Source organism: Hyla sarda, chromosome 1, assembly GCF_029499605.1.
Source record: "Hyla sarda isolate aHylSar1 chromosome 1, aHylSar1.hap1, whole genome shotgun sequence".
Lineage (NCBI taxonomy): Eukaryota > Metazoa > Chordata > Amphibia > Anura > Hylidae > Hyla > Hyla sarda.
In genome coordinates this window covers 91,317,140-91,329,851 of record NC_079189.1, presented here as the reverse complement: position 1 = coordinate 91,329,851, position 12,712 = coordinate 91,317,140, and the positions used below count along the sequence as shown (strand labels likewise).

The 12,712-nt window shown below is 41.7% G+C and overlaps 1 protein-coding gene across 8 annotated transcripts in view; it reads left to right on the top strand.

Annotated features, from left to right (window-relative positions):
• Positions 1-12,712, top strand: part of TEC (tec protein tyrosine kinase) — a 134,375-nt gene that overhangs the window by 66,595 nt on the left and 55,068 nt on the right. For all 8 annotated transcript variants that reach the window (XM_056557646.1, XM_056557682.1, XM_056557672.1 and 5 more), the window contains one exon: positions 1,402-1,591. In XM_056557646.1, coding sequence (XP_056413621.1) covers positions 1,454-1,591 — 138 coding nt within the window. In that variant the 5' untranslated portion in view covers positions 1,402-1,453. The remainder of the gene's footprint in view (positions 1-1,401; positions 1,592-12,712) is intronic.

The window sequence follows — 12,712 nt, the reverse complement described above, 5'->3', positions numbered from 1 at the left end:
GTCTTCCTGTATGCTGCGCTCCCTCTCAGGAGCTTGCATACAGGCGTAGTACAGGGCAGGGATGTCTATATCTCTCTCCTGTATCAGAGATGTGCTGCAGTGAGAAGAGGGATAATATGCAGGGGGCATGGATATCCAAATTTCACGCGCCGTGCGCTGTGCTCGCTCTCTCCTGTTTCATATACAGGCAGAGAGCAAGCTGGGGACGAGCATTTCGGACCACGCTCCCCGGCCAGCAGTGGTCAGAACATGCTCAACGTGGGGGTGGGGGAGGATTCCTGAGCCATATAGGCTGACACCTAGTGGCCGGGTTTTCTAGTGTAAAAAAAAACACTGAAAACAAGCTTTTTTTTAATTAACGTATATTAGAAAGATATTTATTTTTGCATAATCTTTTTCATAAAAAAATAAAGTTTAATGAGAGTACCCATTTAATGTATTTTCAATCCTTAGATGCCAGGGTCATGGCATCTTATTAAAGATTTTATGATTTTTGGCGGTTTATTGTTTTTACAAAGTGGAACAGTTTTTGGTTGAGGGTCCCAAGTTGGAGCTCCCCAATAATGACATCAGTATTTCTTGATAATGCATATGGTCAATTTTTGTCTTTGTGAGAAAACCACATTAATGGGTTTAAATGCTGTATTTTGGCCAGTATTGGTCCATAATTTTAGTCAGTATTTTTACCCAAAACCAGGAGTGAACAAAGTGCAAATCTTTCCATTATAGTGTTTCTCTGTGTTGGTTTCACTCCTGGTTTTGGCTACAAATTCTTACCAAAATGAGCTCCAAATGAGCTGGAAAGAGCAACACAACTTCCTCTGGAGCATACAGCATCTGATAAGTACTGGAAGGATTAAGATTTTTAAACTGAATTTATTTACAAATACAAATATGTATAATTTCTGGCACCAGTTGATGTAATTTTTTTCCCTTCGGAGTACCCCTTTAACATTTCAATACAGTAAAGAATAGAAAAATATTGCAGCCATATGTTTGTCAAAAGGTCACTTTTTTCTTCTTACCTTTTGGCTGTTGAAGTACCGTATATACGTACTTGCCTGTGCCCACAACTTTCCCCAAAAGCAGGTGAAGGGGAAAGAATGACTGTTGGATTTCAACATGTTCCTCACAATAGCATTTGTCATTCTCCATTTGAGTACACATGCACACTCAAGGGAGTGTGCATACATATAGAGGGGGGGGGGGGGTATTAGTCAGGAAGGAGCTAGCTGACTGCTATTTAATGTCTATGGCCACTTTACCAGAAGGCATCAAGTTGCTCTTCATTAAGGGCATTGTAGGAAGTGTAAATATCAAATCTCATACTGTTTAACCAGTCATAAAACACATTTATTTTAATGTGCTTTCATCTACAAAACCCTTTTTCTTTGTTTTCAGTTTACAGTCCTTCATATTCAATGGCAGGGGAACCAGTGAACAGGAAGCTGAAATGAATTCAGAAGTAATACTTGAAGAAACGCTCATTAAAAGATCACAGCAGAAGAAGAGGACATCTCCCTTAAACTACAAGGAAAGAATTTTTGTACTAACAAAGTCGAAACTTACCTATTATGAAGGACGCGCTGAGGTAAGGGATCTCTGACAATAAATTGTTTCACGTCCCAATGTGTTGCTTAATTCGTTGTGGATACTTTTCACGTGCTAGTGCCATGCACACAGTGATATGTGAAAAAACATATGTAACATGTCTTGATTTTGCTAAAAAATACACTAATTTAACACAAAATTTAGCATTCGTTAAATGTGGCTTAATTCTGTTCCATGTTATTTACACTCCCACAACTCACCACACTGCACTGTGGTAACTGGAATCCATCAGACTTCTTAGATGTTTTTGGCAGATACACAGGATGCAACATAAATGCTGATAGGTGGGTCTGCTACAAGGGCCCCACCTATTGGAACAACTTGGGTCTATTGATTTGTATGGAGAGACCTCTTTAGTCCTCTAATCAGTCCATGCTTGGATGTGGCTGCTGATGGCCAACATAGCTAGCACAACTGAGGTAAGGGAATACTTTGGCATATTTAGTAAGATTTTTCACCTGAAATATTTATTACCTGTCCATATGATAAGTTATGAATGTCAGATTGCTGAGTGTACAAAAGCTATAAACCATACATGATCATGACAATGTTACCTGTTCTATATAATCAGGCTTGGAAGAGAGGGGGGGGGGGGAATCAAATTGGATATATTACAGTGGGGATCAGAAGTTTGGGCACCCCAGGTAAAATTTTGTATTAATGTGCATAAAGAAGCCAATGAAAGATGGAAAAATCTCCAAAAGACATCAAATTACAGAAACAAAAGTTAGATTTTATTTCCATCATTTACATTTTCAAAATAACAGAAAACAAAAAAATGGCATCTGCAAGTTTGGACACCCTGCAGAATTTATAACATGCACTGCCCCCTTTGCAAAGCTGAGACCTGCCAGTGTCATGGATTGTTCTCAATCATCATCTGGAAAGACCAGATGATGTCAGTCTCAAAGGTTTTAAATGCCCAGACTCATCTGACTTTGCCCCAACAATCAGCACCATGGGTTCTTCTAAGCAGTTGTCTAGAAACTGAAAATAGTTGAAGCTCACAAAGCTGGAGAAGGCTATAAGAAGATAGCAAAACGTTTTCAGATGTCAATATCCTCTGTTCGGAATGTAATTAAGAAATGGCAGTCATCAGGAACAGTGGAAGTTAAAGCAAGATCTGGAAGACCAAGAAAAATATAAGACAGAACAGCTCGCAGGATTGTCAGAAAAAAACTATTCAAAACCCACGTTTGACTGCACAATCCCTGCAGAAAGATCTGGCAGACACTGGAGTTGTGGTACACTATTCCACTATAAAGAGATACTTGTACAATATATATGGTCTTCATGGAAAAGTCATCAGAAGAAAACCTCTTCTACGTCCTCACCACAAAAATCAGTGTTTGAACACACCTCGAAATCCACGGGGGATTACATCAAGAGGAGTAAACTGAAGGTTTTGCCATGGCCTTCACAAACTCCTGACCTCAAGATAATTGAAAATTTATGGATAGACCTTAAAGAGCAGTGCGTGACAGACAGCCCAGAAATTTCAAAGAACTGGAAGACTTTTGTAAGGAAGAATGGGCAAAGATACCTCAAACAAGAATTGAAAGACTCTTGGCTGGCTACAAAAAGCATTTACAAGCTGTGATACTTGCCAAAGGGGCAGTACAAGATATTAACTCTGCAGGGTGCCCAAACTTTTGCAGACGCCATTTTTTTGTTTTCTGTAATTTTGAAAGTGTAAATGATGGAAATTAAATCTAACTTTTGTTGACATATTATAAGAATGTCTAATCTGTAATTTGATGCATTTTGGAAGATTTTTCCATCTTTCCTTGGCTTCTTTATGCACATTAATACACATTTTTACCTGGGGTGCCCAAAGCCTGATAATGGAGACCAAGAAAGAATGGATGTCAATTTCATGATCAGAAGTTGTCTCACACCAATCTGAAATGTATTACCTATCCTTTCACTAGGGTATACATGTTCCAGGTGGGAATGTCAACCTAAAGTGTTACTGTCACTTGAAAAAAAAAAAACACTAAACTTTTGATATGTTACAGACATGTCTAAAATTTTGTTTGGTTGGTGGCTGTACGCTTCACTTTCTGGGTCACTGCTTGATCCAACTTGTTGCAGGTGAAAAGCTCCATAGACATAGAAAGCAGTCCATCTCTTGTAACTAGGTGGATCAAACAATTGTTACGGCAGGTGGTAGTGGATCCTCTGGACCTGTGTGGAAGATGACGTGAGCCGTACCAGGGAGCAGAGTCTAAGGTGCCACTGGTTTTCACCAGAGCCCGCTGCAAAGCGGGATGGTCTTGCTGCAGCTGGCGGCACCCAGGTCACTACCCCCGGCACAACTCGACCACACAGACTGCTAAGTGTATCCTGACTCAGGAGAGATGACACGTAGAGAGGCTAGCAGGAATGCAGGACAGGTGATACAGAAGCGTAGTCGGGACATAGCAAGGTCAGTAGGCTGGTGGCACAGGAGTGTAGTCAGGTCACAAGTGGGGTAGTCAGGAACACAGAAAGGCAAACACAATGACTGCTTTCTCCAAGGCACTAGGAACAAAGATCCGGCAAGGGGGTTTGGGAGGTAATCACACTTATAGACATGGCTCAGGTGAAAGCAACAATCAAAGGCTCACTGGCCCTTTAAATCTTAAAGCATCGCCGCACGTGCCCTAGGAGGCGGGGACACACGAGATGCGAGACTACAGGAGGAACAGCAGATAGGGAAGGAGAGTGACAACCCAAGATTCGCATGCAGGGTTGTCCTTGCCCAGGTCTAAGCAGTTCTATCATAGATTGCTGTTAGAAAGGACCTGTGGCCTCTTCTGACTGGTCAGTTTTATTAAATATCCGTATTTCCCGTGAAATTATTCTGGAGCATCTTTTCATATAGCACCGCATTGTGTGGTTGCTCTGTTATTCTTTCTAGAAACATATGAATAAATTAACAACTGGGTGTTACCACTCTCCTTGTCTAAGGGGTTTGTCAGCACTGATTAAATAGTCTCAGACAGTATAGAAACACGTTTCTAGCTTGTAACACCCAGTTGCCAATTTATTTATTGCTGTATACTACAAATAGCAAAGGAACAGCAAAATAAAGAATTTTAAGAAAAGATGTTCCAGAAATGTTATCTTTAAGAGTAGCTATCATAAACTAATCTGTCCCTAAATCCCTCTAGCATCTGTCCCTGACTCATCCTGATACTAATCCTGCCTTTTATTATTTTAACCCCCCCCTTTTTTTTAACCTTTTTACAGGCTTCTCAGCCTGCTCAGTCATCGGTGTTCCAGTGCGGGAGGAAGTGGGCGTGGTCTGTCAGGCGCAACGTCATCTGATGCCTGCCAGGGCCGACTTCCGCCCTTCTTCAAAAAAATTATTTTCAACAAATAATATACTAACCACAAGAGGATTCTTCCTCCTGGCTGTGCAGCTTATCTCGTCCTCTCTCCTCTCTCTACCGCACTGGGGTTGTGCTCAGCGGGATGAATAATACAGGAGGAGAAGGGGGAGATGCAGGGGGCGGGGACATTAAAGTAGGCACGCCACGCTCGCTTGCTGCCTGTTTCATATACAGGCAGAGAGCGAGCTGCGGATGTGATTTCCAGGATTGGGACCACAGCCCGGCCAGCAGTGGTCCGTACGTGAGGGGGGGGGGGGGGGGGGACGACAGCATCCTCGACCCAGTAGTGTGACACCTAGGGGCCAGGATTTCAAATGTCAGGAAAAGTGTTAACAGTACTTTTTTTTTCCATTAAATATATATTAGAAAGATTCTTATTATTTAATAATGTACATTGTATCAAAAGCGTACTTTAACCCCTTAACGACAATGGACGTAAATGTACGTCATGGTGACGTGGTACTTAACACACCATGACGTACACTTATGCGCGGCAGGTCCCGGCTGCTATCAGCAGCCAAGAACCCGCCATTAATGGCGGACATCCGCGATCGCGCGGATGTCTACCATTAACCCCTCAGATGCCGTGATCAATACAGATCACGCCATCTGCGGCAGTGCGGTACTTTGATGGATGATCAGCTCGCCCGCAGCGCTGCCGCGGGGATCCGATCATCCAGCATGGCAGCCGGAGGTCCCTTCACCTGGCTCCGGCCGTCTCCCGGGGTCTTCTGCTCTGGTCTGAGATAGAGCTGACCAGAGCAGAAGATCACCGATAATACTGATCAGTGCTATGTCCTATACATAGCAATGAACAGTATTAGCAATCAACTAACTGCTATGAATAGTCCCCTATGGGGACATAAAAAGTGTAAAAAAAAATCTAAAGTAAAAAAATTTGAAAAATCCCCTCTCCCAATAAAAAAGTAAAACGTCAGTTTTTCCCATTTTACCGGAAAGTGTACAATGTGAAAACAAAACCTTCCAAAATTTGCTAAATTGCAGTTTTCTTTTCAATTTTCCCACATAAATAATATTTGTTTGGTTGCGCCATACATTTTATGGTAAAATAAGTGATGTAATTACAATAATTACATTAAGTACAATTAATGACGTAAAAAACAAGCTCTCATATGCGTCTGTGGATGGAAATATAAGAGTTATAATTTTTAGAAAGCGAGGAGGAAAAAACAAAAATGCAAAACTAAAATTGGTCTGGTCCTTAAATGGGTACTCTCATTAAAAAAAAAAAAAATTTTATTAAAAAGAATATGTAAAAAAAAAATGTTTCTAATATATTTTATTTTTAAAAAAATCATGTTTTATGTGTTTTTTTTACGTTTGTAATCCTGGCCACTAGGTGTCACCCTATATGGCTTAGGATTACTTTTCCTTCCCTCACATTCAGCACGTTCGTACTAACGCTGGCCGGGCAGCGTGGCCCAGCGTGGTCCGAAACGCGCGTTCACATGAATGAGGAGAGGGAGATGCAAGGCGGGCGGGGATATTGAAATTTCGCGCGCATCTCCCTCTCCTCATTCATTGCAGCGCGCGAGCTGCAGGAAAGAGAGAGAAGACAGGCGGAAGCGATCCCCGGCCAGGCTTCAGATGACGTTGTGCCTGCCGGGACTGCCCACTTCCTGTCCTCGCCAGAGAGCTCAACTCTGAGCTCCTCCAGCCGTTCTAGATAAGGTAATTTCATGGGAATTTGGGCAGAAATAAAGACAGGGATAGATGTAGTTAGTGTCAGGGACAGATGGGGAGGGGGAATAGGTAAATTTAGTTTAGTGATAGCTACTCTTTAAGGCCAAAATGGGCCTGGTCCTTAAGGGGTTAACGAGAGTGCCCATTTAAGGGAAATTCAATTATTTGCTAAAACAGACAGGTCAAAAGGCCAGAGGGGTCCTTTTTAATATATATTTGGTTCCCTTTTTGATTTTCTCTTGATTTCTTCAGGGGCTGTCGCCATTTCCTTTAATTTTATGTAGTATGTGATAACATGCTGACATCAGGCATACAAGATAAGGAAATGATATGAAACTAGGAAACTAACCACAGTTTATGAAAATGACTAGCAGATGTCATGCACAAATGCAAAAGGCCTTTAAAAGAGGAACTAAATAATAAACAGAGTGTACATCAGTGCCCCAGACTAATAAAAAGTGTATCCTCCATATGGTATCTACAGTGGGGCAAAAAAGTATTTAGTCAGCCACCAATTGTGCAAGTTTTCCAACTTAAAAAGATGGGAGAGACCTGTAATTTTCATCATAGGTATACCTCAACTATGAGAGACATAATGAGAAGAAAAACAAATCCATAAAATAATTTTGTCTGATTTTTAAAGAATTGCAAATTATGGTGGAAAATAAGTATTTGGTCAATAACAAAAGTTATAACAACAATTGTTGTATAACAACAATCTCAATACTTAGTTATATACCCTTTGTTAGCAATGACAGAGGTCAATTGTTTTCTCTAAGTCTTCACAAGGTTTTCACACACTGTTGCTGGTATTTTGGCCCATTCCTTCATGCAGATCTTCTCTAGAGCAGTGATATTTTGAGGCTGTCGCTGGGCAACATGGACTTTCAACTCCCTCCAAAGGTTTTCTATGGGGTTGAGATCTGGAGACTGGCTAGGCCACTCCAGGACCTTGAAATACGTCTGATGAAGCCACTCTTTTGTTGCCCGGGCAGTGTGTTTGGGATCATTGTCATGCTTAAAGACCCAGCCACATTTCATCTTCAATGCCCTTGCTGATGGAAGGAGGTTTTCACTCAAAATCTTGCGATACATAGCCCCATTCATTCTTTCCTTTACACAGATCAGCCATCTTGGTCCCTTAGCAGAAAAACAGCCCAAAAGCATGATGTTTCCACCCCCATGCTTTACAGTAGGTATGAAGTTCTTTGTATGCAACTCGGCATTCTTTCTCCTCCAAACACAACGAGTTGACTTTGGTTTCATCTGACCATATGACATTCTCCCAATCCTCTTCTGGATCATCCAAATGCTCTCTAGCAAACTTCAGACGGGCCTAGACATGTACTGGCTAAAGCAGAGGGACATGTCTGGCACTGAATTATTTGAGTCCCTGGTGGCTTAGTGTGTTACTGATGGTAGCCTTTGTTACTTTGGTCCCAGCTCTCTGCAGGTAATTCACTAGGTCCCCCCGTGTGGTTGTGGGATTTTTGCTCACCGTTCTTGTGGTCATTTTGACACCACGCGTTTGCATTGAGCCCCCAAGCGAGGGAGATTATCAGTGATCTTGGATGTCTTCCATTTTCTAATAATTGCTCCCACAGTTGAATTCTTCACACCAAGCTGCTTGCCTATTGTAGATTCAGTCTTCCCAGCCTGGTGCAGGTCTACAATTTTGTTTCTGGTGTCCTTCGACGGCTCTTTGGTCTTGGCCATAGTGGAGTTTGGAGTGTGACTGTTTGAGGTTGTGGACAGGTGTCTTTTATACTGATTACAAGTTCAAACAGGTGCCATTAATACAGGTAATGAGTGGAGGACAGAGAAGACTCTTAAAGAAGAAGTTACAGGTCTGTGAGAGACAGAAATCTTGCTTGTTTGTAGGTGACCAAATACTTATATTCCATCATAATTTGCAAATAAATTGCTAAAAAATCAGACAATGTGATTTTATGGATTTTTTTCCCCTCATTATGTCTCTCATAGTTGAGGTATACCTATGATGAAAATTACAGGTCTCGCTCATCTTTTTAAGTGGGAGAACTTGCACAATTGGTGGCTGACTAAATACTTTTTTGTCCCACTGTGCAACTTCTTTTCTTTGGGCTCTGTAGTGTTCCATTCCTCTGTTATTCCTGCTAAACATTTGTAAATAAATTTAACAATTCTGAGCAGGTACATAGCACTCTGACAAGGAGAATACCCAGCAAGTGGTCAGTTTATTCATATATTTTCAGGTGGAATAAAGGAAAAAGAACACAACACAGACATATAGGGGGAGATCTATCAAAACGTGTCCATAGGAAAGTTGCTGAGTTGCCCATAGCAACCAATCAGATTGCTTCTTTCATTTTTGAAAAGGCATGTGAAAAATTAAAGACTCGATCTGATTGGTTGCTATGGGCAATTCAGCAACTTTTCCTCTTGACAGGTTTTGATAAATCTCCCTCATAATGACGATCCAGAATTGTGATTTTATCTTAATGCTAGTACAATCTCACTAGAGAGTTGTTAGATCTTCTTTAAAGGTTACTCCACTCCCCAGCGTTCGCCCCCTCGTGATGTCACGCCCCACCTCTCAAGATAAGTCTATGGGAGGGGGCGTGATGGCCGTCACAACCCCTACCATAGACTTGCATTGAAGGAGGTGGTCATGACATCATGAGGGGCGGAGTGTAACGTCACTAGGGGGCGTGGCTACTCCCGAAGCCTTCACCAGCGTTCGGAACTAAATGGACTGAACGCTGGGGAGTGGAGTACCCCTTTAAAACTTTTAAAGCTATTTAAAAATTCTGGGATGGAGGAGGCCCACACTTTCTATACAGCCCAGGTCAATGGTTCTGTTAATCCTTCTCAGGCTGTTGGTTCTGATCCATTATTTTCCTCTGCAGACATCTTTGTAAGTCTAAGTTACACAAAACCCATGATGATTTCTAAATATGTTATCTAGATAATGTTTGTTTTCTTAGAAGAAACCGTACTGTAGATTTATGGCATTTGCTGCTCTTGGTTCTACATCATCACAATTCTCTGTGAAATCTTTACAAGAGACAAGTGTCTAGCAGATTTACTTTCAGTGAAGCACACCTGCTATTCACAGGGGACATAACACATAATTTTTGGTAATCTGTTAAAGACCGGACCAGTTCCTCCTGATAAGTACCAAGCACACTGTTATTTTATAGTACATGTGGCAGTGGGTAGTTGTGTGTTGTTACAGTTGTGATTTACATAGTTACATAGTATGCTCCAAAAAAGACAGTATACGTGCAAAAAACAAGCCCTCATATTAGTGTGTGGATGAAAGTATAAAAGAGTTATGATTTTTAGAAGGCAAGGAGGAAAAAACGAAAAAGTAAAAATTTTATTGTCTGAGTCCTTAAGGGCCAAATGGGCTGAGTCCTTAAGGGGTTAAAGATGTTGGATGACCTGCAAGGTGTTAAAGTGTCAGCCACAGAAAAACAGGAACGGGGTTAGATGCAAATAACATCATCACTGTATTCATTCATGTCAACTATTGCAAATTCTAGGACACAATGTCAACCATTCTGCTTGTTATTTGGAGCCTTGGTCAGCCTGCTCTAAAGAAAGTCTTTGCAAAAGGCTCTAGATGTAGAAAACATTTGGTAGTTCTTCCTTATACACTACTAATATTCACATTTAACAGGCTGAGCTTTGCAAAGAAATATAAGTTCCAATCTGGATTCAGTGGTCAGATGTGAGGTCAGGACTGTGTATGGCTTCTCTTGTGTGAGAAAAGGTACTAAAACACATGTTGATGTGGCAGATTTACATTTCAGCTGAGGATTGTGTCAGATAAAACCTCTGTTTGTGTATTATAAGTGGCCACACAGCAATTTTTTTTTATTTTTTAGCAATTAAAGTGGCCACACAGCAGTGTTGGTATTGCACAAATATTTTGTACAACTTCCTATAGACTATAATTAACCTGTTCAGCAGTTTCTACTGTACTGTATAATAAAAAGCGTACAAAAAAAAACAATTTTCATTTCATACCAATTTATACAAATTTATTGGGTAGAAATGCATGCAACATCTTTATTGATGCATACAGGTATCAGACCGAAGCTACATGTTAAAAAGTACCTGTCACTAAATAAACTTTTCTAAACTAACTCTACTAACTAGGCTATGTTCCCTAACTACTCCTAACACTCCTCCCACCCTTAAAAAAAAATTCAGAGCTTTAAAAAGCTGTGTATCATACCTTTATTCTTGCTCACATAGTGCAATCTCCCAGCAGGAGAAAGTGGGCATTTCCCAGCTGGTATGACATGACTGAAGCTTGCTGGGGGGACCACTTCTGCCCTCACATGTTTCCAGAGCTGTGATAAATAGAAGACCTCAGGCTCTGTGCAGCTTTCAGTGAGGCTTTATGCATGTTTCATTGAGGCTCTTTGCAGCTTTCAATGAGGCTCTGTGCAGCTGTCAGTCAAGCTCTGTGCAGAGAAACACTTCATGAGTTTCTCTCTCCCTATACCAAAACAGATAACTACATCAATCAAGGCTGGTGGGGTGGGGAGAAGCCACCAGAGACCACCCAAATGACTATGGTTTGGTCACCGTTAAATCAATGATAGGTTAACTTTAAAGGGGTATTCCAGGATATTTTTTTATTTTACTATGCTACAGGGGCTGTAAAGTTAGTGTAGTTCAAAATATAGTGTCTGTACATGTGTGTGACGGTGGTCTCACAATTTTTCTGTAATTATCGCCCAAATATATATTTTTTAACAGCATACAAAATTACTCATGTCTCGGAATTTCCCAGTTTGCCGTGCATCGAGACCTGACATCACTAGTCAGGTGATTAGAGGGAGCTTGTCATGCTTCAATTTTGCAACAGCTGTAGGCCCCCTGGTTTGAAAACACTGTGTTTCAATGGGTGTGGTGGCTGATGTGTGGGAGGAAGGAAAGTGACCGCATACTTGTAAACATGGAACTGTGGGATGTGTAGTTTAGAGAACAAAATGCAACAGGAAATACTCAGTTCTGGCAGGTAAGAACTAAAATCACCTTATGGTGGATAACACCTTTAAGGAGATTTACTAAGAATCTTTAGATAGTGATAAAGTATGTGATCTGTCCTACTACAGAGTAAAGTCATCTAATTGGAAGGTGTATGAAATGCCATAATTATTTTTTCACTTTGCAGTGGTCTTGTGACTTATGTGAATTCAACTAGAGAAAAAAACAGACATGGTCGCACATCCACAACATGCACCTTGAGCTAATTCTTCTAAGCAACATTTATTAAACAAAAAGGTCATTAGTGCACTTTATGATCATGAAGTGCAAGCCTGCTAGCCATGTCACAGCCACCTGTAAGTAGCAGATCCCTAACATCCCTAGCATAAAATGGCGCTGCACTGAGCTGCGACCACCACCGCCTCAACACCAGTGTCCACAAGGGGAACGACGCACTGGCATAGCAGCCCTAATGCCACTCAAACCAGTCCCTGGGCCACGCCTCCCCACAGAAACAGCGCCGGGCAGCAATGGACGCCAAACAGCACTACACCAGTGTGAACAGATGTTAAAAGCTCACTCACCATGTGTTCCCAGCCAGAAACTGTGAGGCTGCTAGAAAAGGATAAGGCCCTAATGCAGCTTCCTGCTAAGTTATATAGGTCTGGGCTGAGGGGGAGGGGCAGAGTGCTGGCCAAGTGAAAACAAAAAGGGGGGGATAGAAAACACATTGTGAATTCAACTAGAGAAAATAACAGACATGGTTGCACATCCACAACATGCACCTTGACCTAATGCTTCTCAGCAACACTTATTAAACTAACAGGTCGTTAGTGTACTTTATGATCATGAAGTGCAAGCCCACTAGCCACATCACGGCCAACTGTAAGTAGCAGGTCCCTAGCATAAAATGGCGCAGCTCTGAGCGGCGACTACCACCCCCGCAACTCCAGTGTCCACAGAGGGAACGACCCACTGGCAGAGCAGCCCCAATGCCACTCAAACCAGTCCCTGGGCCATGCATCCCCACAGAC